Source organism: Sus scrofa, chromosome 9 (genome assembly GCF_054392235.1).
Source record: "Sus scrofa isolate SSC_HxYL_T2T_F1_AM1 chromosome 9, Sscrofa_HxYL_maternal_Yorkshire_Landrace_v2.0, whole genome shotgun sequence".
In the NCBI taxonomy this organism is placed as follows: domain Eukaryota; kingdom Metazoa; phylum Chordata; class Mammalia; order Artiodactyla; family Suidae; genus Sus; species Sus scrofa.
In genome coordinates this window covers 127,751,640-127,778,703 of record NC_139391.1, presented here as the reverse complement: position 1 = coordinate 127,778,703, position 27,064 = coordinate 127,751,640, and the positions used below count along the sequence as shown (strand labels likewise).

The 27,064-nt window shown below is 50.4% G+C and overlaps 1 protein-coding gene across 15 annotated transcripts in view; it reads right to left on the bottom strand.

The window, feature by feature from the left end:
* CACNA1E (calcium voltage-gated channel subunit alpha1 E) overlaps nt 1-27,064 on the bottom strand; it is a 607,618-nt gene that overhangs the window by 363,313 nt on the left and 217,241 nt on the right. For all 15 annotated transcript variants that reach the window (XR_014816369.1, XR_014816370.1, XR_014816366.1 and 12 more), the window contains one exon: nt 19,320-19,755. Coding sequence is in view for 8 of the 15 variants with exons in the window: in XM_084977828.1 (XP_084833954.1) it covers nt 19,320-19,741 (422 nt within the window). In the remaining 7 variants the exon portion in view is untranslated. The remainder of the gene's footprint in view (nt 1-19,319; nt 19,756-27,064) is intronic.

Sequence of the window (27,064 nt, the reverse complement as noted above, 5' to 3'; positions counted from 1 at the left end):
TTAATTAACTCATTGACCATTGGTGATTGATTCACCCTCCTCACGTGTTAGGAATTGGGAATGAAAGGTCCAAGCATCTAATCACATGGTTGGTTCTCCTGGCAACCAGCCCCCATCCACAGGCATTAACCACAGTAATTTAACAAAAGACACCTGTATCATTCTTAACAGAAAATTCCAAGGGTTTTGGTAGCTATGAGGTAAGAAACTTGAACAAAGCTCAAACAAACATGAGAAACAAATTTTGGTCATCTGAATGACCAAACATACAGTTGTCCCTTGAACAACTTGGGTGGGGATGAGGGGAACAGAAAATACAGGTCTTCACTTTACAGTCAGCACTCCTCATGCCCAGTCCTCCATCTGTGGTTTCAACCAACTGCGGATTGTGCAGTATGAAGTATGTATTCAGTGGGAAAAAAAAATCTGCCTATAAGTGGACCATGTAATTCAACTCCATGTTGTTCAAGGGTCAAGCCTACATTTTTCTTATAAATCAAAATACCACAGGCAGGATGGCCATTGGGCAGGAGAGGCTGTGACATTCAGAGCCTTAATCAGGAAGGAAAGTTGAGGGCCTAAGTTTAGAATCCCCAGGGGTCAGACCTGAAAGAAACCCTGGAGCTCATCCAGGACAGTACAGTTCAAAACAGTAGTCAGTCGCCATGTGTAGCTCTGAGCACTTGACATGTGGCTAGTCTGCATTGAGATGGGCTCTATGTGTAAAATATACACTGAGGTCCAAGGCTTAGCAGGAAAAATGGTTAATTTCAACTGTTTCTTTTTACTTTTTAAATGTGGCTATTAAAAATCTTAAAAGAGCACAAGTGGTCTACATTTGTGGTTCACAGACTATTTCAATTACATAACACTGATGGAGACCAACCCCTTTTCACAGATGTCCAAACTGAAGCTAGAGAGGTGACATGCCTAGAGCTGTTTGGTGAACACCACCTGGCTAGTTAGTGAAAGAGGTGAGACCAGGTCTCGAGCTCCCGTCACCTAATCCAGTCCTCTCGTCTCTTGACCCAACACACACAGCCACGTTTGATTCCAGGGACATAGAAATGGTTCTTTGGTTTCTCTATGGAAAACTGACATATTTGTCATTTGATGTTTGCTAAACTTAGAGCAGCTCAAGGGTTTTTTTCCCCCCAGTGTCTTTTCTGTTACTTAGCAAACCGTCTTTGTGAAAGCAGTTTTAAATTTTGTCATTCATGGTTTGTTTCAACCCAAGCAAGTGTCGGGTGATGTGAGATGTTCCATGGACTGTCAGGTAGAGTCCAGTCAAAACCATCACCATGGAATGGGGTCTGAAAGAGTTTTCCATTGATAAAAATTGAACTAGATCCTGCCATCTCGTTCAGGATAATCTTCGTTTACACTGGATATAGCCTAAGTTGGAAAATTACAGTAAGACAAAGCTTATACATGTCTTGGTTCTGTTTTCATTGCCAAACATAAAATGGCAATGCTGCACTGTTTCTTGGTTTTGACAAGGTTCTCACTGCTGAGAATATGAGTTGCCCAACCCAAGAGCCATTTTCTTCTTTTTTCCTAACAGAACCCTGATTTTATAAAAGACAGCTGAGTGGTCCACTAATAAAACATTTCCAGGCGTTGCCCCGTGGCCAAGCAGGTTAAGGATCCAGTTGTGGCTGCTGTGGCTCTGGTCCCTGCTGTGGCACAGATTCAATCCCTGGCATGAGAAACTTCTGCATGCTGGGGTATAGCCAAAAAAAAACCCCTACATTTCCCTGCCTCCTTTTCACATAGAGGAAGTCATGTGACAGAGCAGGCCAAGGAAGTAACAAATCGGGGCTGTGGGGAAAGGTCTTAGGAGACGGTCGACTTCCCTCTGTGCTTTGCCCTTTCTTTTTCTTTCTCCCATGTTGCCCACAATGCGGGACACAGATCCACCACTTGGGACCCTGAGGCAACAAGCCCACACTCAAGATGGCTGGGTGGAAAGACGCCGATGACATCACTGACCTGCCTCAGCAGCCCCAGGCTGCCTCCTCCAGACCTCTTGTAATAAGAAGAATAAAACCACAATGTATTCTTCAGATCACTGTTCTCAAGAGGCAAATTCAGGAGTGCCCGTTGTGGCTCAGTGGTTAACGAATCTGACTAGGAACCATGAGGTTGCGGGTTCGATCCCTGGCCTTGCTCAGTGGGTTAACGATCCGGCGTTGCCCTGAGCTGTGGTGTAGGTTGCAGACACGGTTCAGATCTGGCGTTGCTGTGGCTGTGGTATAGGCTGGCGGCTACAGCTTTGATTAGACCCCTAGCCTGGGAACCTCCACATGCCGTGGAAGCGGCCCTAGAAAAGGCAAAAAGACTAAAAAAAAAAAAAAAAAAAAAAAAAAAGGCAAATTCAATTCCTAAAACAGAAGGTCACAAATGCATTTTCTATCTGTGCATCCCATGGTATGAAATGATTTTATGAGAAGACTATTTTAAAAGATAAGAATTTCCCCAACTCTCCAAGGCAAAAACCTCATCCTGAACATTCCTACAGACTGCCAAACAAAACAGGCCAAGGGTGGCTGCAGAGAGAGACCTTCCTGGGAATGGCTGAGTGGCTTTGTGGCTCAGTGCTGAGGGAAAAAAATGTATCCGATGCCTCTGTCAAGTAACATCAAACACCCAGGGTCCCCGGCATTCTTATCAGCGTTCTGAAGCAGGTCACGAAGGAATTGACAGCTCCGCCACTCGTCTTCCTCTTGCAGCCATCTGAAACGCCCAGTTCTAGCCTCTCCGTCAACCCCTGGCTTTCACTGGCTTAGAACACACCCATGCCCTCTCCAAAGAATTCCTCTTTTGGAGCCCCTTTTGATAAAATGACACACCTCCGAGTTTCAGGATCAGTAGGTTGTGATCAAAACCAAGTCAAAAGCAACTGGAGAGCAAAAATGATGTAGCCACTGCCACATGAGAAGTCACTCTGCAATTTTAGCTCCTTATTCAAGACAAATAACAACAATCTTCTGTGGATATTTACTTTTAAGCAGAACCTAAATGTATCTTTTGTTCTACTTGTGTAAGTTGAATTGATTTCTTTTAGCCAATGGTCATGAATTTCTGCATGAAAAATTGAGGAAGAGGCACAATCCTTGGGAATACCATTTTTCTATTTAGTGTTTGTGAAATAAATCACTTATAATTTGTAGGCAAAAATGTTCAGGCTGGTGTGTGTATATGAGTGTGTGTTTGTGGGGTGGGGAGAGAGCCATAGTTTTTCTGGGACTCCTGAAGGAGGCCAGCCCATAACCCTGAAAAGGTCACCACAGTTCCAGGTCTAACCAACAATGGCTGAAACTACGGAAAAATGAGTCTACGTGGCCTGGTTCCTCTGTAACTGTCTTAACCCCTGAGTTGTCGGCAGACCTTACTTATTTACAGGCATATGAAATTGCAAGGTCCAGCTTCAGCAAAGCTGAAACATAAATTAAAATGTAGGTTCAATCCCAGCTCTTGCTGTGTGATTCTGGGTGAAACATTTAAATTTGGTGAGCCTCTTATATTATGGATACCAAATGCCAGGTCATTCCAAGCTCAAATTAGATGAGGCAGTGAAGGCGCTTTGTCAACTCTCTAATGTCCTGGCAATGCAGTGTTATTGCTCAGCACATAATGTCCTACAGAGGCAGGAAGGAGGTTCAGGAAGACAAAGTAATTTACCCTAGATCAGACCACTAAGCATTGCAGATTCAAACTGGATTCAAATCCAGATAAGCCTCCCCGGTAAGCTTTTCCTTTTTTTTAATGGAGATCAGAGAGGTCATCCAAGGTCACAGGACAGAGGCAGAACTGGAACCAGTTGGAAGCCCAGTGAGTTTACTGGAAGGATGATTGTCATTCACTTACTGTATGGTGGCACAAACTTTGGAGTCAAGCAGAGGGATGGTTTGTTTGGGCCTTGCTCTCAGCATGTGGAAATTCCAGGGCCAGGGATCGAACCTGCCCCACAGCTGTGACCTGAGCTACCGTAGTGACAATGCCAGATCCTTAACCTGCTGAGCCAATCAGGAACTCCCCATTATCCCAGTCTCAGATAAAAGGACACAAGTTATGACCCAGTCAGCCCTGGCACCGTGTTTTACATGTTCAGAGACCCAGAACCCCTCAGAGATGCTCTACTTGTCTTCTAAGACCCAGAGAAGTAACCTACCCCGGACGAGAAAACATGTGTGTCTTACATTTGAGATGGGTAAGCAATGAGGTCCTACGATATAGCACAGGGAACTACATCCTATCTCTTGGCATAGACCGTGGTGATGGAAGATCATATAAGAAAAGGAATGTATGCATGTGTATGACTGGGTCACTTTGCAGTACAGCAGAAATTGGTACAACATTGTAAATCCACTATAATTTTTAAAAAAGGAAAAGAAAAAAAAAAAGAAAACATGAGTGTCTCAGGAGACCATCTCAGACAATCCGTTGTGTCCCAGGAAAGATGACAGAGGGACTGGCTCCTGATGAAGGCTGGACACAGGCACCTACCCACCTGCAGCCACAAGTCTGGATCAACGGCTCTCAATCCTGGCTGCACCTCAGAATCATCAGTATATACGTACGTACCTATACATCCACATGTATCAATGCCAAGAGTCCACCTAAGAGTATCTGCATCTGAATCTTTCAGAGTTGGAATCCAGGCACCCATATTTTTTACAGCAAACCGGGCATGGGGTAGGCAGGTCACTGAGGCTCGCTGTGAAACTGGCGCTTTCTTCCCGGCTACAGCCTGAGGAAGGCAGGACAGAGAAACACTGCAAAGGGACGGAATGTCTGTGTTCCCCAAACGTTCAAATGTTGCAAGCTTAGTCCTAATGTGGTGGGATTTGGAGGTGGGGGGCTTTGAGACGTGATTAGCTCATGGGGGTGGAGTCCCCATGAAAGCCTTGCTGCCCTTATAAGAAGAAGCCAGAGCGCTTGCTCTCCTTCCACCTATGAGGATACAGTGAGAAGTCGGCAACCCAAAGGAGGCTTCCCCCCACCCAGACTCGGACCACGCTGGCACCCTGACCTCAGACTTCCAGCCTCCGGAGCTGTCAGAAGTCAACTTATGTTGTTTAGAAGTCACCGAGGCTATGGTACTTTGTTAGAGCAGAACCAAAGACTAATAATAAACATTAGTGAACATGAGATTAAGCACATCACAAGAGCGTAAGAAAGTATGAAGCTTACGGGTAAAGATAACTATATAGACATAAACAACCCCGGGATGTTGCTGTTGCTGTTCCCAGAAAAATGAAAAGATGTGCCAGGCTATGGGGTGGCAGTCCTGGGTCTACCCAAGGACTTTTGGCTTCCACTAAGCTCTGCCGCTTAGCATCTGAGAGGAGCCTGAGATGGCAGAGCCAAGCCTGGACGCAGCGACAGGTGATGCTCGCTAGTGAAAGTGGGGAAAGACCCAGACCCTCCACCAAGACGCCCCAACCATCCCCATAGGTGTGGGGAGAGCTCAGCACAGAGAGGCGGGTACTCCCCACAGCGGAGCGCCCTCAGGAGAACAGGTCCTGGCTGGTGTTCTGGAAGGTTCTGGCCGGACCCTGTGCCTCTGCTCAAAGGCAAGTCTGCACCGTGTAGGGGGTGGGACATGACATCCTCTCTCTGCATGGTATGGGCACCCTTAGAGCAAGGCAGTGGCTGGGCCCCATCTCCCTTCTGGCCGAGGGCCCCACTCTCCGCTGCTGGGATGCTGTTAACACAGAGCCCGCGCTGTTGGTGCCCCCTTGGGAACTGCCTGGGATGCAGCTGGCCGCCTGGACCAAGGTCATGCCACCTCCCTGGGGGCAGTCTGCATCCAGTGTCTGGAGAGAGAAGGAAAAGAAAGACCTGTCTTCTTTGCACCAAATCCAAACAGCTCTGGAACACCGTCCAAGCTTCAGTCCTTCACCCCACGAGGTCACTCGACGCCTTTTTCGAGATGCAGCGCAGCCCAACTACCCCCTCTGCCCCATCCTGCTTCCTTTCATTCCTTTCCCCAGGTGTTGATCCCAAGAGCACCCCCCACTCCCATCCCACCCCCCCACCCCCGCCTTGCAGGAACATCCTGCGACGCAAACCTCGTCTCAGAGTCTGTTCCCCAGAGTCTGCAACAAGCGGCCCCCGTCCTGCCGCAGCGTGGGAGCAGGGGCCCAAGGGCGCAGTAGAGGAAGGGCAGGTGGCCTGGGCACAGGAGGATAAAAGACGGGCTTGACAGAGCCTGGCTCTCAGCCAAGTCAGGGCCGGGTGCAGGCGGAGGTGACGCCTACATCCCAGGCCAGAGGATGTGGCTCTGTCTCGGTCACATGGCCACCCACAGTCTACTTGGGAAGACGGGGAGCGGGGAGGAGCCGGGAAGGAACAGGGCTGTGTCGCAGCCAGGTGGCCAAAAAGATTTCATCTGGAGTCCATCTGTCAAACGTGGGAAAAAATTATTTTCATCAGATTGGAGTTTACGTCAATATCAAGCTAAGATTAGCTCTACATAATAAAGGATGGAAAAAACACAGGCCCAGAGAGGTGAAGCAACTTACCCAAAGCCGCCCAGCTTCCAGGGGCCAGAGTCCAGATTGAAAACAAGCAGCAGATCTACAATCTGTGCTCCAAGCCCTCTGGCCACACCACCTCAGACAGCAAGCCAGCGCTAAGCCGCATTACCAACAGAGCTCAGGAAGGGAAAGAGGCCGGCTCGGGGTCACACAGCTTCTTGGTGACTGTCTCCCAGAAACATTTCATGAGCAACCTTATACAACTCTGGCCCTGTGCCAAGGCCAGACTCAACGTTACTCCTCCTGGGAGTGTCCATGCTGTGTGAGCGGATGGTGGGGTTAGAACCGTATTGATGTTGAGGCGTCTCCCTAGAGGGGGCCTGAAGGCAAAGCTCCTCCCTGAGCCAACGACACCCAGAGCAGCTCGGCAAGTATCACTGACCTGCAGCACAACCAGAAACACAAACCTGCAACCTGGGCCCGAGAACAGGACACATCTGCCAGCTCTGCCTGGACGTTCCCTACCCCCCCACACCGCCCCCACCTCTGGCCTGTTGCCATCCTCACCTCCCCCACCAGGAGGCCCATGGGGGTTCCCTGAAGAAACTTGGGAAGACAGCCAGCCTCTTGCAAGGCTGCTCCCCAGGCCACCCAGGAAGGCAGCAGGGATCGATCCCCCGCCTTGTGCGGATGCCACAAGCTGAGCCACAAGTGTCCCTGAAGCATGGCTCTGGCTCTGGATGAAGGCGAAGCTGTCAGCATGCTAATTAGTGAGCAGAGAGGCTGGGCGCACTGACTGACAATTAATGACTCCATCTCTCTGTTTCCTGCTGGCATATTATTAATTCATTGCACCTCACCCATGGGGCCGGAGGGATAACACAGACTGCAAAAGTTCACATTTCCATCTGAGGCCGAGATGCCAGGAGGGGTTTGTGGAGAAGCACCAGCCCTCAGGGGTGCCAGCCCAGAGTGGGAAAGCCTCCTCCGTCCACCGTGACTCTCTCCCACAGGAAGGAAAGCTCGGTCACAGAGGCGCAATCAGAGAGGGTCGCTGGAGCGCCCCCAGGGACTCCCACGGAGAGGGGCTGCGGGAATCAGTTGCAGTTCTAAGGAGACTGCATCTAAGGACTACGACGCAGCATTAAAGAGACATTGTGGTCACCTTTCTAGAAACTGCCAAGGAACGCCATACCTGATGGTGTTAAGTTTTAAAAAGCAAAAGAATACAAGCAAAATGCAGATCTGTATTGTCACATGATTGCATTTTCATGACACAAGGAAAGGGAGGGACAGGTTTTCCCAGCTCCAGCACAGATATAAGGGGAAGAGAGCCTCCACGGTGGAGGACAGCTGGGGTGGGGGTGGGAGGGGCTGAGACGAGGGAGAAGGCGGGGGAAGGTGGACCTGACCCCAGCATGTCCAGGCCAGGTAGGTTGCGCCACCCTACCCCACACCAAAGAGCACGCCCCCCAGTAAGTATCTCTGTCCTCTAAGAACAGAAAGGAATTTCCCTAACTCCTCCCTATGTTCTCGATACATCTGGGGAGAGAGGCAGCCTTCCCATCACTGAGATCAGGGGGTGATGAGCGGTGTGGCAGGTAGCAAGAGGTGTGCAGCGCTGCAGGGGGGTTGCCCAGGGCTTCCAGGTTAGAGGTGGAAGGAAGGGAGAGAAGTCAAAAGGACCCCAACTCTGTGTTTATTCATTCCTTCTTCACACCAGGCTTCAAAGAGCAACAGAGGAGGGAGTGAGAGGGGCCGACAGCAAAGACAAGAGGAAGACTGACTGTACAGGTTGGGAGGCAGGCCTCCCTCCAGCCCCGGCCGCCCCCCCCCCCCCCCAGGAGGTCAAGGCTCACAACAGACTGGCCGCAGCACCTAGGGCGATGCGCTTCTTTCTTTCTGCCTCTTCTTTCTCATCTGGACGTTCACGGAGAAATTATGTGAAGCAATGTTTTTAAACATCTCGTTTATCGCAGTGCTAGGAATACCATGGGTTGTGTGTGTGGGGGGGGGGGGGAATCTTCATTACTGAATATTTTCTTTTCTAAATGTATCTTTAAACTATCCTGTCACCTCCAAGAGAAAAACACTCCTGACTCATCTGCAGCCCTGCATCCAAGTGAACGAAGGGCAGGGCAAGGCAGTGAGGAGGAGGAAGCCCTGGCCTGAAGCCTGGGTGCTCACCCAGCTCTTCAAGGCCCTCCTTCGGGGGGCTTCTGGCTTCTGTGTCCCTACCTCTGATAGGCTGGGTGACCACTAGGCTGCTCCAGCCCATTTCAGCCGCACAAGACTGAAAAGCTTCCAAGTGAAAGACGATGGCTGCACTACACACAAACGACCACGTGGGGGCACCATAAAACAGGGAAAACATTACCTCCAGAAGAAAGAATGTATGTAGCTGGCACTAGAGGGCACCCCTTTTCCCATTCGCTTCAAAAAAAATATCTCAGAGGACAGAATCTTCATATCTTGATGTATTCAGGAGGCTGAACATCTGAAGATACTCAGGTGTGGCCCATGCTGGCAGAGGGGAGGTGGCCAAGTGACTGGGACACTGGCTCACCTGTCCCTCAGAACAGACAGGACTCTCATGGCGCCAGAAGGGGAAGCAAAGACATAGGCTGGACACCTGGGGCACCTCAGGACTGAGGTTGGGCTGCAGGGTCACACACTCTTCTCCCTGCCCCCTCCTTCCTGTCTGGGCCTTGAAGGGATGGACCAGGACAACAGAGAATCACCTGACCCCAAGAAGTGCCGGCTCCTGACCTCACGCTCTGGAGAAGGTGGCACATCCTGCTTTCCCTTGGAGCATCCCAGGGTGCAGAGAAGGACCAGAGAGGTTATGAGGGGCGAGGATCACCAGGCACCGTCTAGGGGCTGGGTATCCGCACATGCCCCCCACTGCTCACCCCCACCGCCACCACGTGAACCCTGAAGTCTGCTAAGGGAAGTCTTTGCAGGAGTGCCAGAAGATTTGAAAGGGAAAAAAATGTAGGGAAAGGGAAATTACTAGAGAACAGACTTAGAAAGAGACTTTGGGAAAAAAAAAAAAAATCCCTAGAGAAAAGGTTAAAAAAAAAATCAAGGATGTGTGGGGAAGTTCCCCTCCAAGGGTCATCCTGAAGCCAGTGTCGGGGTCACGGGAACTGTGTGTCAGTTCTGGGGTGGGGGCAGGGGGCACTTCCTGGGCTGCTCTGAATCCCAAGAAGGCAGGACATATGCCTCAGTCCCTGCTCGGCTGTGGTTTCCAAACATGCTGTTGGCTACTGATAAGGCAGCATGTTGAAGGCTTGTGGTTTCCATGTTCCATTGGCTATGTTCTGGTTTCAGCAAGTCTGTTACACTACAACCCTAAGCGCCTGAAATGCTGCATTGGAGCTCTTGCAGGGCTGCCTACCCAGGTGCCTTTGGGGCAAAGCTGGGCCTCCAAACCAATAACTCAGCTCTGTCTGAGGCAGTAGGGAGTGGTGGGGACTGTGGCGACCTCAAGCCTTCCTGCTCCTCCTCAAAGCACACAAATTGAAATTCTAATAAAATATCGGCTCATTGCACAGAGCACATCTATCCAACTGAACAAATTCTGCCCGTGTGCCCCTCTGGCAGTGACATTTCTACAGATTCTCATGTTCAAAGAACTGACCCAGATGAGGCCTGATTTTGCCAGCAAGTGGCAGCATGCGGAATGACGTCCCCACTTGGTCTGACTCCTTCCGCATGGGGTTAGCTGCCTTTCAAGAGTGCAGGGGAAAATTGGCCCAATGGCTTGAAAAATTCAACGAGAAAGCTTTGAGGTTGAGATGTCTATTTTTTCACAGAACTTGTCACGGATGCTGAGAGTGGTGTGAAAGCTGGTGAGAATGTTGGTGGGGTGTGTGTTATCGTCTCTCCCAGTCTGGCTGCCCCAGCCCTGCCTCCCCAGCTGGCGCAGCTGCAGGGCTGTGAGAGGAGTGGGTGAGATCTACAGGGCTGCGTCCACCGCGCCTTTCTCTTACCACGTCCACAGACCTTGCCATCAGAAGAATGCTTTATGTGGCGCATCTGCAGTCACCCAGCCCTCGGGAGCCCACTTTCCTCATCTGTAAACGAGGCAGCTGGACCAGATGGCAACAAGGAAGATGCTGATGATGATAAAATGGCTGATATGCACTGACTCTCTACCCTGTGCCAGGCACTGGCAGTTCCTCGTTTGGTCACCTGAGAGCTGCTGGGATCCACTGATATGTACAGCTGATCCCAAGCCCGACTGCACCCTCCATGCATGCACTTCAGCAAAGCTCTGTGCCCTGCTGTAGACGATGATGGCAAGTCATGGCTCTGGAAGGTGCCAAACCCAATATTAGGGAAAAAACAACCAAGTCCTGGACTAAGGGCTTTACACACTCTTCCTGACAATTCAAAAAGGTCACTGTCCGCATCCACAACACAGCAAAGGAGGAAAATAAAGCTCAGAAAGGTTTACTATTTTTTCCCAAGATTGAATCACTCATGGTTCAGTGTGATCAAAGGAAGGTGTGACGGGAGCTCCCTGGTGGCTCAGCAGGTTAAGGACCTGGCCTTGTCCCTGCTATGGTTCAGTCACTGCTATGGCACAGGTTTGATCCCTGGGGCCTAGAAACTTCTGGATGTTGTACACACAGCCAAAAACAAAAAACAGAAAAGGACAGGATGAAGGATGACAATGTCAAAACCAACTACAATTCAGCTACCCTGGCTTTTTACAGCTCATGAGGTGCCACACCCCAGGGGCTTATCCTGGTCTAGACCCTTCTAGCCTCTGGCGCCCTGAGCTCCCTGAACTAGACCCCATAACATGAGTGGGGGCTGTCAGAGGCCAGGTGAGCATCAAGATCATAATTATAACCATACCAGCTGTTCACTGAGCAATCAATCACTCATTCATTCACTCACAAACATTCGCTAAGGGCCTGGGGGCACCACTTCCAGCACTGTGACTCTGGAGGGGACCAGGCTGCATGGTACTTGTCAGGGGAGGAAGTCAACTGTGTAGAGTGATGCGACCCAAAGTTATGAGGTGTCTAGTTTAGACTATATGGTGAAGGGCATCCTCTCTGAGGAGGTATCATTGAGGTCAAAATGACAAGAATGGACCAACCTTGGAGATTCCGTTGTGGCTCAATGGTTAACGAATCTGACTAGCATCCATGACTCCTCCCGCTGCCTGCAGTGTTCTTTCTCCAGAACTTAATAAGCTTGGTCCATTCTGTTTCTGTTTTTGTTTTTTGGGTTTTTTTGTTTGTTTTTTGCTGCACCTGTGGCACAGGGCCACAACCATGGCATATGGAGGTTCCCAAGCTAGGGGTCAAATTGGAGCTATAGCTGCTAGCCTATATCACAGCCACGGCAATGCAGGATCCTAGCCACATCTGCCACCTGCACCACAGCTCACAGCAGCACTGTATCCTTAACCCATTGAGGGCAAGGCCAGGGATCAACCTGCATCCTCATAGATGCTAGTCAGATTCCTCTTCAGAGAAATCTGCCCTTTACCATATAGTCTAAACTAGACACCTGATAACTCTGGATCTCATCACCCTACACCGTTGACTGCCTTCCCTGACAAGTGCCACACAGCCTGGTCCCCTCCACAGTCACAGTGTTGAAAGTGACAACACCAGATCTTTAATCCACTGGGCCACCAGGGAACTCTGTAGTAGCCCAGGTCGCTGCTGTGGTGCAGGTTCAATCCCTGGCCTTGCTCAGCAGCTTGGGGATCTGGTGCTGCCGTGAGCTGTGGTGTAGGTCAAAGTCATGGCTTGGATCCAGGGTTGCTGTAACTGTGGTGTAGGCTAGCAGCTGCAGTGGATTCGATCCCTAGCCTGAGAACTTCCATATGCCTCAGGTGCAGCCCTAAAAGGCAAAAAATAAAAACACAGAGAGGTAACACGGAGGTCCCGTAGTCTGCAAGTCGCTTTGTAAGAATCAACCCAACCGGCCTGAACTGGGTTCCTGCCGTTTGCCTGCGCTGTGCAGTCACTGGAGGGGACACGGAAGCAGGCAGAGGGCCTCCATGGAGCAAGAGGGGAGGGGGCGGAATCCTCCCCAGTTGTGTGATTCTGGGCCACTAACCTATAACCTCATCCAACCTGAGTTTCACATCTTTTTTTTTTTTTTTTCTTCATTTTGCGAATGTCTCTGAAGAGTCTATTATGTGCCAGGCACCGTGCAAAGTGCCTGAAACAACGGGAATCAGACAGACGTCCTGCTCTACAGTCTAGTGGGGGAGACAGACATGTAAACAGGCAATTACGATACGGTGTGATAAGTACTATGATTATGGAAATACGGCTTCTCTCTTTAGAGAATAAGTTGTACCAACCTACGCAGACTTTAAAGTTACACATAATTTCCTTTCTTCCAAATCCATATGCAATAATAGTCCCATATGAAATGTTTCCGTTCTTTCTAACAGTACCTCTGATTTCCGCTAGAATAAATAACACGTGCAAAGCCCCTAGCCAGTGCTCAATAAGCAGTGGCAGTCGTTACTAAGACTTGGGTTTTTTGACCTAGCAGCACCTCTAACCTTGTGGCTCATTTTTCCCTTCTGTGAATCAGGAATGACAGTAGCGGGTTCACAGAATAACAGTAGTGGGTTCACAGGGTCACGGTGAGGGTCAGATGAGAGTGTATATGAACACACGTTGGCCGCTGGAGGGAATGATAGCAGAGCATTAGCAAAGCACGGCTTTGTTCCCGCTCAATAGAGCCACAAAAGGCAGTGTTAACCAAAAGGTCCTATAACCTGCACACTGGGCCCGAGGACACCTTTTCACAGGTTCTTTGGGGAAAAAACATTCTGCACAAGATGATCTGTTTCATTCAAATTGCCTACAGTCCGTCCATAGGAAAACGGAGGCCCTTTCCCACTGAGGTCTCCTCCCAGCTTGCCAACTCCCTTCCCTCCCAGCATCTGGCTCATGCGGGCAAAGGCAAAAAATGCTGGAAACCCCCCAGGATGGTTTCTAGTCTGCTTCGTGCATCACTAGAGTCCTGAGTCCCTGCCAAGGAGGCAGGATTTGTAAAGCCGGCACTGTGTGTGTGCTGCGGGCTGTCAGTTGTGTGGGTGGTGGACGGGGCCTGGGTAGGGACTGGAGCTGAGGCAGGAGCAGGGCTGCTGTCAGAGATTCCTTGCTGATTTCCTACTGCAGCAAATCCATGCCCTGAGAAAGGACAAAGGTGCTCTGTCCTAGTGCCTAGAGGAGCCTGTCTCTAGAATATAAGTCAGGAGAAGCCGGGAGGCCGAAGACAGCAGAGAGGAGCAGGCTCTGTCTCTCCAAGGTGCACGGGAGACACGGGGTCCTGAGCAGCCCTGAGGAAGGGCAGAGAACAGGCTCCCCACTTCCTCTGCTGATTATTCAACTGGAGGGCCTTGCACAGTCAGCAACCTGCACAGCCACACAGCTGACCCAGAGAACTCAGCTGCCTTTTTCCCTGGAAGCTGGGTGACTGGAGTAGGTATCAATTCCCCTTAGTGCATTTGTTTCATCATACATTCAACAAATACTTCTTGTGAGCCAGATACAGGTGAGGCATTGTTCTAGACCCTGAAAATAAGACAACGTCCCTGCTTTCAAGAGGCTTACATTTGAGTGCAGGGAAACAGACACACAAACACACACACATATACACACAATACATGTGTGTTGGGGAAACAATAGCAAAGGCCATGATGCAAAATAAAGCACAAATAAGAGAGAGGGTGATAATGGGGTGATCAGGAAGGTCTCTCTGAGCAGGGACCTCGGTGAAGTTGGGGGGAGCCATCAGATTTGCGGGGAAAGAGCGCTCCAGGCAGAGGGAACAGCAAAGGCAAGGGCCCTGCAGTGAGATGGATTCAAGGGCTGGCTCAAGGCCAGTGCGGCCGGAGCCGATGAATGGGGGAAAGATGAAGAGAGGAAGGTGAAGACGCCTGTGCATCTTCTGCAGGGAGATGTCAAGGTGAAGTTCAAGGAGGGAGGTCATGCAGAACCATGTTGACGGCGCTAAGAACGAGGGTTTGTTCTGTGTGGGGCAGGAAGCCGCTAGAGCAGAGGACTGATGCCATAGGTTTCTGAAGACTCTTCCAAGGAAACTCTATGCACTATCTTTCCAACTCCTTTGTTTAAAAAATCTTGTTAAGAAAAGGAAAAAAAGGACCCTTCACTTTAGGAGGGGCAACAGGCTCTAGCAGGGAGGCTAGCTAAAAGGCAGTTGCAGCAATCCTCTTGGGCAAGTCTCTCAAACTTTTTGTGGCTTAACTGCAAATTGGAGGATAACAGCACCAGCTTCATTTGATTAAAAGGATTAAATGGATTAAAGTGTTTAGAAGTGCTGAGTATCTGGTAAGTAGCACATTAACTTTTTATGGAATAAAACAAATAAAATAAAAAAGGTGGCTTGGACCAGGGAGATGGTGGCAGTAGTGGTGAAATGTGACCTGCTATGTTTTGAAGGGAAATCCAGTGAGGATTGGCAAGAATTGGGTGTCAGTGTGAGAGAAGTCAGGATGGTTCTGATGTTTCCCACCCTCGCAGGAGTGTAGGTTCCAGGGAAGACTACAGGAGAAGCAGGTTTGGAGGAAAGTTGGTATTTTGCCATTGGACGTACTGTGCTTGAGATACCTGTAGACACACAAGAGAAGATGCCGACTATGTGGGTAGCATTGAAATTCAGAGTGGCGTCTTGGCTGGAGAGAGAAGGTTGGGCATCATCAGTATATTACCCTAACTAAGGGGCCGGGGCTGGATGAGATCACTAGGAAGTAAGTGCTGATAAGGAGAGAAGAGGGGAGGGGAGGAGAGAGGAGGGGAGAAGAGGGCGGAGGACAGAGCCCTGGGGCCTCCAATGTTTAGGGATCGGGACAAGGCAAAGGAAGCTAGCCAAAGAGATTGAGGGGAGACTGGCAGAGCGGGAAGAGAAGAGTCTGGAGAAAGAGAGAGTGGAGGTGATCAAACGCTACTCCTGATGCCACTGTCCACCAGAAAAGATGGACATGGAAAATCGTCACTGGATTTAGCAAAGCGAAGGACCATGTAGGCATCACAAGAGCTGCCTGTCTCACTGGAACAAAGGCCTGATTGGAATGGGCTCCAGAGGGAATTGTGGGAGAAAGACCAGAGACAGAGAGTACAGATGAGTGGGTTCATCCTGCTCTGCGTGGGCCCCAGTCCGCCACATGGAGCGTGATGAGGGGTCAGCCCGCAGAAACAGGAGGAACGGCCAGACACAGGGGTCCAGAGGCAGCGGCTGGTCAATGAGGGTGTCGGAGCTCATGCAAGTCTCTTTGATTGATGCTACTTTCCCAGTGAAGCAGGAGGGCCGTTGTGGTTATGAGCTAGGAATAGGCTGGCAAGAGACGGGGTTTGAGAATGAAAGGAAACGTGTGTGAAACAATCTCTACAAGACTGTGAGGGTGCATGAAAAAGGAAAAGAAGTAGGATTTCCCGGCAGGACTTGGGGCGGACTTGAGGGGGGGGGCGGGGGTCACAAGTTTACAGTGTGCCCAGTGAGCACAGCTGTGTTTTGCTGTAGCAACGTTCAGCTGCCCAAGCTCAGGTGATGAATAGGTGGCAGGTGGGATCGAAGCAGGGCTGGAGTTTGCCAGACCAGTATAATGGAGCAAGGGAGTTGAGGGTGAAAACCAGGAAGTGGTTAAAATGGTGGTGAAGCATGACATAGGCTACTGACCAACCTGGGAGGCATCTAGCATCCTTGCCTTTGGCTGCTGATTGGCTCTGTTTTAGAAGTTGGCGGGAGACAGAGCTGAGAGGTAGGAGGAGACCTCCAGGGCAAGGTCCCCTTAGAAAGTATTTTTGGTGCTTTCAATGGAATTTAACTTGATAGGATGAGAAGTGAGGATACAGTTGGGGAGGGCCAATGACAAAGTCATAGCATCAATATCTTAGGGATGCCCGGGAACTTAAAGAATCTTGGGAATGGACCCCAGAGAGAGTGAACTGGACAAATAAGAGATGGTGGTGGTCAGACAGCAGGATGCTTGAAACTGAGACTGTGGAGCAATTACGACACGGTTCAGGCTGGCCAGGAAAGTGAGGTCTAGGCTGGAAGTATGGTGGGAAAAATCACTGGGGAGAAGGGGTTAAGGAACCAAGAGGCCAGGGCACGGGAAGGGTCACCTAAGCGGCTATGGAAATAACCAAAAACTGCTGGCAGGAGAAGAGATGGGGAGAGAGCCAACATCTTCCTGGGATGAAGGGGAGTGGCCTGAGTGCGTAGATGACGTCTGGCGGCATGAGCGCCAAACTGGCATTTGAGGACAAACATGAGGAATAATGGTCTAGAAGCAACAACAAGGAGCAAAGAGACACCCGTCCCACCTCCAGTTTCAAGAGGACCAAGCAGTATGGGAGGGAGGACAGCCATCACATGATGTGGCTGCAGATCACGTTGCATTCTCCAAGGAGAAGCAGATTCCAGTCAGAACAGGAGGTGAAGGGAATGTCCAGAGAAAGCTCTAGCAAGCACAATGGAACATGAGTCCTAGCTGGTGCAATATTAGGTCTGGGATGTGGGGGAAGGAGGGCAGACCAGGGCGTGCACAGAGCCTGTGGGGAGGGAGTTTGTGGTGAACGCAAAGGCTTGGTGGCATTGACCATGGAGATCCCCAAGCAGGCTGCAGTGATGAGGCTGTGAGTGCTGGGGAGCAAAGAGAGTGGGATAACGTCATTGTCTCTATCACCTTCCATTTTCTCTTCAAATCTCTCAACAGGGACCTGGTCCCATCATATCCCTAAAGCCATTCCCATTAAGGTCACCGCCATATTGCCAAAACCATCCTTCCCCATCCTCATTTTTTTTGACCTTTCAGCAACATCCTATTCAGATGATGACTCCTTCGTTCTGAACACACTCTTTGCTTCTTTGTCCCTCGTACTCTCTTCTGGCTTTCCTCCTTCCGCCCTGGCCACTCTTTTCCACCTATTTTTTTTTTTGGGGGGGGGTCCTCCTCTACTGCTACTCTTTAAGGTTGACATGTCCCCAAGCTACTGGTGATCCTGCCCTGTTTTGTCTCCCCATGGACCTGCCACAGTCTCCCATCATCCCCACTGCCCCCCCCACCCCGATACTAGCAAAAGTTTAACTTAGAGAAAGACCTAAGAGTTAGTCACCCATTGCTAGCCATCATGAAGCTAGTTTTTCAGGCAGTATTGTAGGAACGCTTGAGTTAAGTCACATGGCAGGCATTGAGGGGCATGAAGAATGTGCCAGTCTCTGCCCTCATGTGTTCAGCACCCTCTTAGACAAGACAGAGGTGCATAAAAAACACAGTACTTCTGAATAGAAGAAATACCAACTCTCAAGAGCTGCACAGTATTCAAATGGTCATCTATTTCCCCCTATTCATTTCTCAAATCACTTACCACTCACCTGGTTAGGTCACCTTGGGCATTAGACCCAAGGCTCTCAACCCCTAAGCCAGTATTCCTGCCGTGGTCTCTCGACAAGCAGTTGAGATAAAAAGTTAAATTCTGCAGGAAGTGGAATAAAAGGCACTTCGTAGTTAGAAGCATGGATTCTAGAACCAGACTTCCAGGGTACAACTCACTAGCCAATTATCAAACCATAGTAACAAGGCAGTACTTATCAGAGTGACCTTGGGAAAGTCACTTCACTTCCCTGTGCCTCACTGGTTAAAGGGGGACAATGACTGCGTGCACCCACCTCACAGTAAGGATGAGGATGAACGGGAGCTAAAATAAGTGAAGGTGCTCAGAATGTTGCTGGCACTTAAGAGAGCAATGTAAGGCTTTTAGGACTAACAGCCCTGGGAGAGGATCAACAGGAGAGAAGGCTTGCTGAGTGCTGGCCCAACTCCTCTCCAAATGGCAGGAGCCCGCACACATGAGGGCTTGCTGAATGAATGAACCTGAAAACATGTTAACATCCATCAGAAAAGCCCACCAGAGATCAGCTCAGCCACCCCCATTTGCACCATCCAGGAAGGTGCAAGCCAGGAAGGCAAATTCCATTATGACCAGCACCGCCAAAAAACACCGAGAGCCGGTCTCCTTGCCCTTGATGACATCTAACGACTCTTCAATCTAAGTAAGGCAAGAAGAAAGACACATCCGTACAGGGCATACAGACACACAGAGTGAACACTGGCATCCTAAGGACAAATCCAGTCCTTGAGTGGGGTATGAATCTGGGTGATTAAAAATTCCATGAAATACTATCTCCCTTTAATTTGGAATTCCTAGGAATAAGAGCCCAAGCCCTCAATAAGCATCAATCAGGGTAAAGGTGGCCAAAGGCAGAACATAAATGCTTTTGCTTTTCTACAGAAAAAAAAAAAAAAAAAGAGAGAGAGAGAGAAATAAAGGGTTTGGGGGGAGGGGGAGGGTCTTGGTCCATCTCTTCCATCCACCGTCCATCTCTTGCCCCCAAACGTCATCATTCACACAAGAGTGACACTAGAAAGAGGAAGGTTAGCAGAAATTCTGGAGGAGAAGAGATAGACGGTTCACATTTTGGTGGATTCTCCGTGGTTTTACCGAGATCCTCTTTTCAGGGATGTTCAGGGTGTGAATCTGGCCCCAGTTCTTTCTGCCCAGGCTCTTGGTCAACAAGCACGCTCACCACCCATTTGACAGCCATAAGCCTCGGTGGGGTTGACACAGCCTGTAGCTGGTTAGTGGCACCATGGGGGCTGAGGACCTCAGGGACCTCCTCGGAGAGTCAAGTCCCCCTTTTGCGGCAGCGGAGACAGGTGCACCTGCCTCTCGGTGCCCATCCTTTCCCGACCCCACGCCCCTGGCTCCTCCCTGGCCGCCCCGCCCCACACCCGGCTGCTGCCCGCCAGGTACTCACTCCCACTCCTTGCGCCGCGCCTGCGGGGTGCTCTGCATCTTGTGCGCCTCGTGGGCCTTGATGATGTCCCGCTGCTCGATGAGACCCCCGCGCCGCCTCTTCATCACCTCGGGGCTCACAGGGAGGAAGGGGCTGGAGCTGCCCTCCCAGCCCGGGCCCTCGCCCTCCTGCACCGGGAAGAAGTTGTCGAAGCCGGCGGCGGCGCAGCGCGGGGAGGCCGGCAGCATGCCCACCTCCTCGGAGGCGTCGGCTTCGAGTAGCGCGCACTGCTGGGGCCGCCATGCCTCCTCCTCGGGCAGGGCCAGGACGTGGCGGCGGCGGTGGCCCGCGGCCCTGGGCTCAGGGCTCCCGCCCGCAGCCGGGCAGAGGATGGGCTCGGGCAGCCTGCGGCCTGGGCTCAGTCCACGCATCTCGGGCACCATCACAGAACATTGCTCTGCGGGGGGAGGTGGGCGAGAGATAAGGGGTGGGGAGGGCAGGGAGAGGAGGGGCGGGCACAGGGGGATAGAGAAGAGAAAGACGTTAATGACATCGTCCTCCAGGGCGAGGCTTCGGGCCTGGCCCAGAAACTGGCACACAGTAGGCACTCAATAAACGGCCCTCAGGAGCATCCATTGTGGACCAGGCTGGGTGCCAGGTGCTGAGTGTCTAGAGTTCAACAAAGCAGGCTTGATTTTTGTCCCATGAACTTCAATCTAGGGCAGAAGGCAGAGGCTGGAATAATTACTTGGAACCCTGATAAATGTCTCAGGGCGCCGCGATCGGGAAGGAGGCTGCGCTTCTCAGCCTCCACCTCCAACAGCTAGCTGGTTGTTCTCTCCATTTGTGGGAAAAGAAATCCTCCCAACTCTCTCTCTTGTGTCCTGACTCTTCTGGAGAAATCCAGCTGCTGCCCTAACTCCCACACTCCCTGCCTCAGGACTGGCTAACCCATGCACGAGTTCCTTCCGCCTTTCCTTATCTGCATCCCCGCAGGATCTGCGGAGCATGTGTGGAATCAGGTGCCTGAGCTTCCCTTGAGCTTCATTTTTCTTTCCCATGCCAGGGAGGTTGTGGCTAGATTTGCCTCTGAAAGACGTACTCATTCAATCAGCATGGGCTGAGGGCTTACCACGTGCCAGGCACTGGGCACGCCAAGAGGAGCTGGATTTAGTCCCATCCTCCCCGCGGGAGAAGCGGAAGAACATGGATTTGACCACAGGACCTGATGTGCTGTGACTGCGGTCGGCCCTATTGCTATGTGAGCTCATAGGAGGGGCCTCTCGGCGCATCTGGGGTGGGGCTGGGGCGCTGAGTGGAGAAAATGCCCCTTAGGCCGCATTTAAGCAGAACCTGCCGGGCCGAGGAAAGGGAAGTTTATAGGCAAAAGGAAGAGCATGTGCAAAGAGGATTTAGGAAACCCAAAGGATTCAGAAAGAATTCCCACAGCAAATCTGAGGTCTGGGGGAGGGGTGCGGGTAGGGTAGTCCTGACTTGAGAGAGCCTGAACTTCCCCCTTTTCCAGATCTACCTACTGCCTCCCTCCCAGCCAAGAGCCCAACCCTGAATTCCCAGCCTCCTCTCCAGCCACGCGCCCCCAGTGACCGCAGGTGTCACATATGCCCCCTTGGCTCCAACACCTGCCGTTGGTTCTACACGTTGGGAGGAGCCCTGGAATCCAAATCGCTCATCCAGTGCTCAGTGAGCACCCACTGCGCACGGAGGTGGGGGGGGACTGTGCCAGGCCTCCAGGGGAGACATCTTCCCAGCATGCTGCCCTCCAGACCCCGCCCCTGCCTGCCCTGGTCTGCACTGCATGTCAAATCGCAAATCACAGAAACAAAGAATATTTCAAGGGGGCAGGAATCTTAATGGTCCAGCTGTATCATTTTACAGGTGAGGGAGCTGAGGTCCACAGAGGCAGAGTCTTGTCCAGGGTCCCACTAAGCAATAAAAGTCAGAGCTGGGAGAGGGGTCACGTTTCAAATCCCAGCTCACAGTTTTTTTTTTCACGCTATGGCTCACACTGTCTCTGCCCCGTGAAGCAGAAGTCCGTCGATGCCTCTCCAGCCTCCTCCTCATTACAAGAGGGAAGCAGGTAGAAAGAAAAAGGCAGGATGATCTTAGTGCACAGGTGATAAAGCCTGTTAGGAACCTTACACGGACCCTGACTTCCCTGGAGAGCAGGCCCATGGCATCTTCCTCCTTTGTTGCCTCCTGCATTTCTATAGCACCTGGCCTGGTCTTGTCAGCACCACACCCAGTGCTGGGCTGGAGCCCCTGGGGATGTGCTGCTCAGTGCTAGGTCCTCAGCCACCAAGGCTGGGGGCAAGGGGGAAGGGGCAGGGGAGGTAAAGGATCCAGGATAAGCTTGGCAGGGAGGAGAAATGAAGGAGAAAAGACATCTCTCATCCTGCAGACAGTTGGGCGGGTCCCTAGAAAGAGTGATTCATGTTCCTCACATTCTCATTCTGTCGCAACGCTGCTTGATGGATTTTAAATTTATCCTTCATTCCTACGGTGTTTAAATGTCTCTCCCCCACCCCACACATGCACGCACCCCTCCCCGCCGCTCCCACTCCCTCTGCAGGCTTTTGCACCGCTAGAAACCCAAGCACCCAAGCAGCATCCTCGTCCCCAGGACCCCCCACCCCCACGCCCACCGAAGCAGAGGCTCCCAGGACACCCTTGCAGTTCCTACCAAGCCCCCGGGACCTGGCTCCCAGCCTCAGCTTCCTGGCCCACCCTCTCCCCTCTCACTGGATTTCCCCTTCCCAGACACTTTGCCAAGTTGAATCACATCTTTGCCAAAATTACAGCAGCAATAATATGCACTGCAGCACTCCCGCTTCAACAGAATCAATTTTACGAATATCAAAACATGAAATTATCTCATCTTTCCTTTAAGAATTCCTGTTAAACAACCCTTCTATTATTGATATAAATGCTCATCAGGGGAATCTGTCACCCCCACCACCTGCCAAACTGGCCAGTCCCTAGGTCTGGCTATCATCAAGCTGAGAGGGCCTCTTCCATCCCAGGCGATTTAGACGAGACGGCCCCTACATCTTCCAGGGAAGGACCCTTGAATCCACTCTAGGCTGAGCTCCCCGCAACCCTCACATTCTGGCATTCCTTGAGATCAGGGATTCCGTTTTATCTTTCTATATCCAGCACCTAATACTGAATTCTACACATAGTAGGTTGCTGTGGTGGTCATTGCTACTGTTGGCCAACTATTCTGGTTATCCCCCTCCTGGGCACATAGTAGGTTGCACTTCCTGGCCCCCTATGGTTGAACAGGGTCATATCACCCTCATGCTGGCCAGTAAGCTGTGAATGGAGTATACCTGCCACTTCAAGGCTAAGCTTTTTTTTTTTTTTTTTTTTTTTGTCTTTTTGCTATTTCTTGGGCCGCTCCCGCGGCATATGGAGGTTCCCAGGCTAGGGGTCGAATCGGAGCTGTAGCTGTCGGCCTACGCCAGAGCCACAGCAACGCGGGATCCGAGCCGCGTCTGCAACCTACACCACAGCTCACAGCAACGCCGGATCGTTAACCCACTGAGCAAGGGCAGGGACCGAACCCGCAATCTCATGGTTCCTAGTCGGATTCGTTAACCACTGCGCCACGACGGGAACTCCCAAGGCTAAGCTTTTAATGCCAGTGCAAGATCTCTAGATCTAGAGGGACAGGCAAACTTTTTCTGTAGAGGACCAAATAATGAATATTTTGGATTTGGCAGGCCATGCAGTCCTTGTTGCAACTACCCTAATTCTGCTACTGCAGCATGAAGGCAACCAGACAATAAATGTAAATGAATGTGACTGTGTTCTGATAAAACTTTATTTATAAGCTTTTGTAAACTTTGCCCTTTCAGTTGCACCTCTTGGACACCATCATTATCACTCACTCTGTGCCCATGGGAGTGGGCTCTACAGAGTGGTAGGCCAAAATGGGGGGGGGGGGGTAGAGATCCACAAAACAGAATCAATAGGGGACACACCAAAGAGAGGCTTCCTGAGGGCAAAGCTGCTGTCCTGTGGTCCCCATACCCCAGTTTCTAGGGGAAGGAAAACGAGCCCTGCTGCTCTGAGATATTGGCCAACAAATGAGTTCATGAACGTTCCCAGGGCACCTGTCTTATTTCTCTAACACTTGCTTTCTACTCACCTTTCCTCTCGTTCTTTGCTGCTTTGTTTGGCTAATGGGCAGGGGACAGGATCTTAAATTGTGGGGTTCCTGAGGAGGAAGAGGGCTTAGTGACACATTTGCAACACAGCAGCGCCTTTAAAAAATTTTGCTTTGCTTGTCAGGCCACATGCAATAGCAGGGAAAGGGCCTTCCTTCCAGCCCCACTCCAAGCATCCTGCGCTGCCGAAGATGCTTGAACTGGTGGTCTCATTCTTGAAACTTTCTGCCCTCTCTCCCTTCCAGAACCAAAGTGGAGCTCTTCCTCTGAAAGGGAACATTATGTTCTTTGCACCATCCTTCCCTCTATATCCTATCAGGGGTTTTCATTTTATTCATCTATTTTTTTTTTCTTTTTTGTCTTTCTGCCATTTCTGGGGCCGCTCTTGTGGCATATGGAGGTTTCCAGGCTAGGAGTCTAATAGGAGCTATAGCCGCCGGCCTACGCCAGAGCCACAGCAACTTGGGATCCAAGCCGTGTCTGCAACCTACACCACAGCTCACGGCAATGCCGGATCCTTAACCCACTGAGCAAGGCCAGGGATCGAACCCGCAACCTCATGGTCCCTAGTCGGATTCGTTAACCACTATGCCACAACGAGAACTCCAACTATTCATCTATTTTTGACTGCTGTAGTAATAATGGTCCATGCATCCCTCTGGTCCAACTATGCCTCTCTGGCCCAGCAGGTGAGTCCGCCACACTGAGGACATGCATCTTCCTCTCACTGACGTCGTGCCCATTCTACTCCTACCCCTTACTTTCTGATTCTTCCAGAACATGGGCCTCTTTCAGCCACCTTCTAAAAAATGGATACACCAGGATGTCAACAAAGTTTATGCTCTTGTGAGTGTGCTGCCTTCACACCTTGAAAGTTTTGAGTTCAGCAAGGATATGCCACCAAATGGCAAGGGTTGGGAGACAGTGGAAAGAAATGGGACTGATGGGCACTAAAAGGTGAGTGGTGGGCACACAAATGTCCCTGAGCTGGACCTGAGCTATCGCAGCTCTGTGCCATTTGTCTGCCCTGCGCAGGAAGAGGGCAAGAGAGTCTCAATTTCTGACTATAAGAAATGAAAAACCACAAGAGGAAATCACTTTTTAAAATAAGGTACTATAGGGAGTTTCCTTCGTGGCCCAGAGGAGGCAAATCCGACTATATCCACAAGGATCCAGGTTCAATCCCTGGCATTGCTCAGGCGGTTGGGGATCAGGCATTGCCATGAGCTGTGGTGTAGGTAGCAGATCGGATCCTGTGTTGCTGTGGCTGTGGTGTAGGCTGGCAGCTGTGGCTCTGATTCAACCTGTAGCCTGGGAACCTCCATATACCATGGATGCAGCCCTAAGAAGCAAAAAAAGAAAAAAAGAAAGAAAAGGAAAGGAAATATGATACTATACAACTGAGAAGCCATTCTGAGTTCCTTTCTAAAAATGATGCTCAGAGTTCCCTTGGCGGTTTAGCAGTTAACGAACCCAACTAGGATCCATGAGGATGCAGGTTAGATCCCTGGCCTTGCTCAGTGGGTGATTTAGGATCGAGTGGTGCCGTGAGCTGCAGCATAGGTCACAGATGCGGCTCACATCTGGCATTGCTATGGTTGTGGTGTAGGCCGGCAGCTGCAGCTCCATTTGGATCCCTGGCCTGGGAACTTCCATATGCTGCTGGTGCGGCCCTAAAAAAAAATCAAAAAAAAAAAAAGGAAAGAAAGAAGGAACTGATGCTCTAGGAAAGAGAACTGACACAGTTAATGGGCTTTCTGCCCAGTAAAAGGAGAGGCGGGGAATGACCCTACTCCTGTCCTCACCCACCTGCTCAGAGAGGACCATTTCTGGTATGGTAATAAATATCCATCTCGGGATTCTTATCTGAGCCAGCTTGCCACCCAACCACAAAGGAGGAGTAAAAGCTGGACCGTTTCCTTTGCTGTAACCTCCTAAGGCTGTGGTTGTCAAGCTTTAGTGTAGAGCAGAATCAGCTATATTGCTGATTTTAAAATTCAGATTCCTGGAACCTCCCTCCAGACATTCTCATGCACTAGATCATGGGTGGGCTCAGGAATCTGCAATTTTAATAAGCAGCACCCCACCCCCTCCAGCCCAAGGATCATGTCTTGAGAAACACTAAAAGCAGCATATAGTCCTGAGAGGTTGTGCTTAGTGGGTAAGAAGTAATGTCCCAGATGAATGAGGATATTAAAGGCCCTGCAGGTAGGAGAGTGTCCCTTCCGCCCATTTTCAGTCTACACCACAAAATGAAGTTATGAAGAGACATGGAGGATGAGTTCCTTGACCCACCCCCACTCCCTGCCAAGCTCCATCCTCCCTGGGCCGACGTCAGTTTTTGCCCATCCCACATTCCTCTCCATATGTCTATGTTGTTATGGTGACTGTTCAGGGATGGGCTAATGTCCAACAGCAATTTGACAGGCTGGTGCATTCTGAATGGAAACCAAGACTCAGGGAAAACACAAGGCTTCCAATATGGAGTGATCGCTAAGTCTGCTGGGGTGGAGAGGACAAAGAGCCTTGATCCGGCATCAGAATCTCAGGGCTCAGGAGGCAGTTCTGCCACCTGCTAGTCACATCTCTAGGTCAGTTTCCTCTCTTGAACGATAACAATAATTCTTATGATATCATTTATATTCTATTATATAATATATAACAACATATATAACTATGCATTATATTGTCATGGATAATAACATAACCTGTCTTACAGAAGTCTCCGATGTTAAGACAACATCTGAGAAAGAACCTGGAGATATGGATTATGTAAATACAAGGGAAAGAAGAGAGGTTAGGAGCCAGCCTTCTGAAGCCAGGCCACCTGGGTATGAATCCCTACACTCCTCTGACCCAGCGAATCCCTGGGCAGATGACATGGTTTTTCATTTAAAATGTCATTAATGGAGTTCCCGTCACAGCTCAGTGGTTAACGAATCTGACTAGGAACCATGAGGTTGACGGTTCGATCCCTGGCCTTGCTCAGTAGGTTAAGGATCCGGCGTGGACGTGAGCTGTGGTGTCGGTTGCAGAGGCGGTTCGGGGATCCCGCATTGCTGTGGCCCTGATTTAGGCTGGTAGCTACACTTCCCATTCGACCCCTAGCCTGGGAACCTCCATATGCTGCGGGTGGGGCCCTAGAAATGGCAAAAAGACAAAAAATTAAAAATAAATAAAATGTCATTAAGTGTAGATACTTCATCAAGTTGTTCTGAGGACTGAATATAGAAACATGTAGAACAGTACCTGATAAAAATGCTCAATAAATATCAGTTATCATTTTTATTATGTAAATGACATTAATTTATTAGAGTAAATAATGCTAGAAAACAACCCCTAAATATCTGTGGTTTAACAGAGTAAGGTTTATTTCTCTCTTGTCACAGTCTAATGACACAAGTTGGCCTAGAAGATGGGAAAGCGGGGCTCTGCTCCACACAGTCTTTCAAGGACCCAGATTTATCTCATTCAGTGGTCCTATCATCCCTCAAGGTTGGCTTTTTTTTTTCCCCCCAGGCCAGAAAGTAAATATTTTAGGCTTGGCAGGACTTGCATTTCAGCTGCAATTTCTCA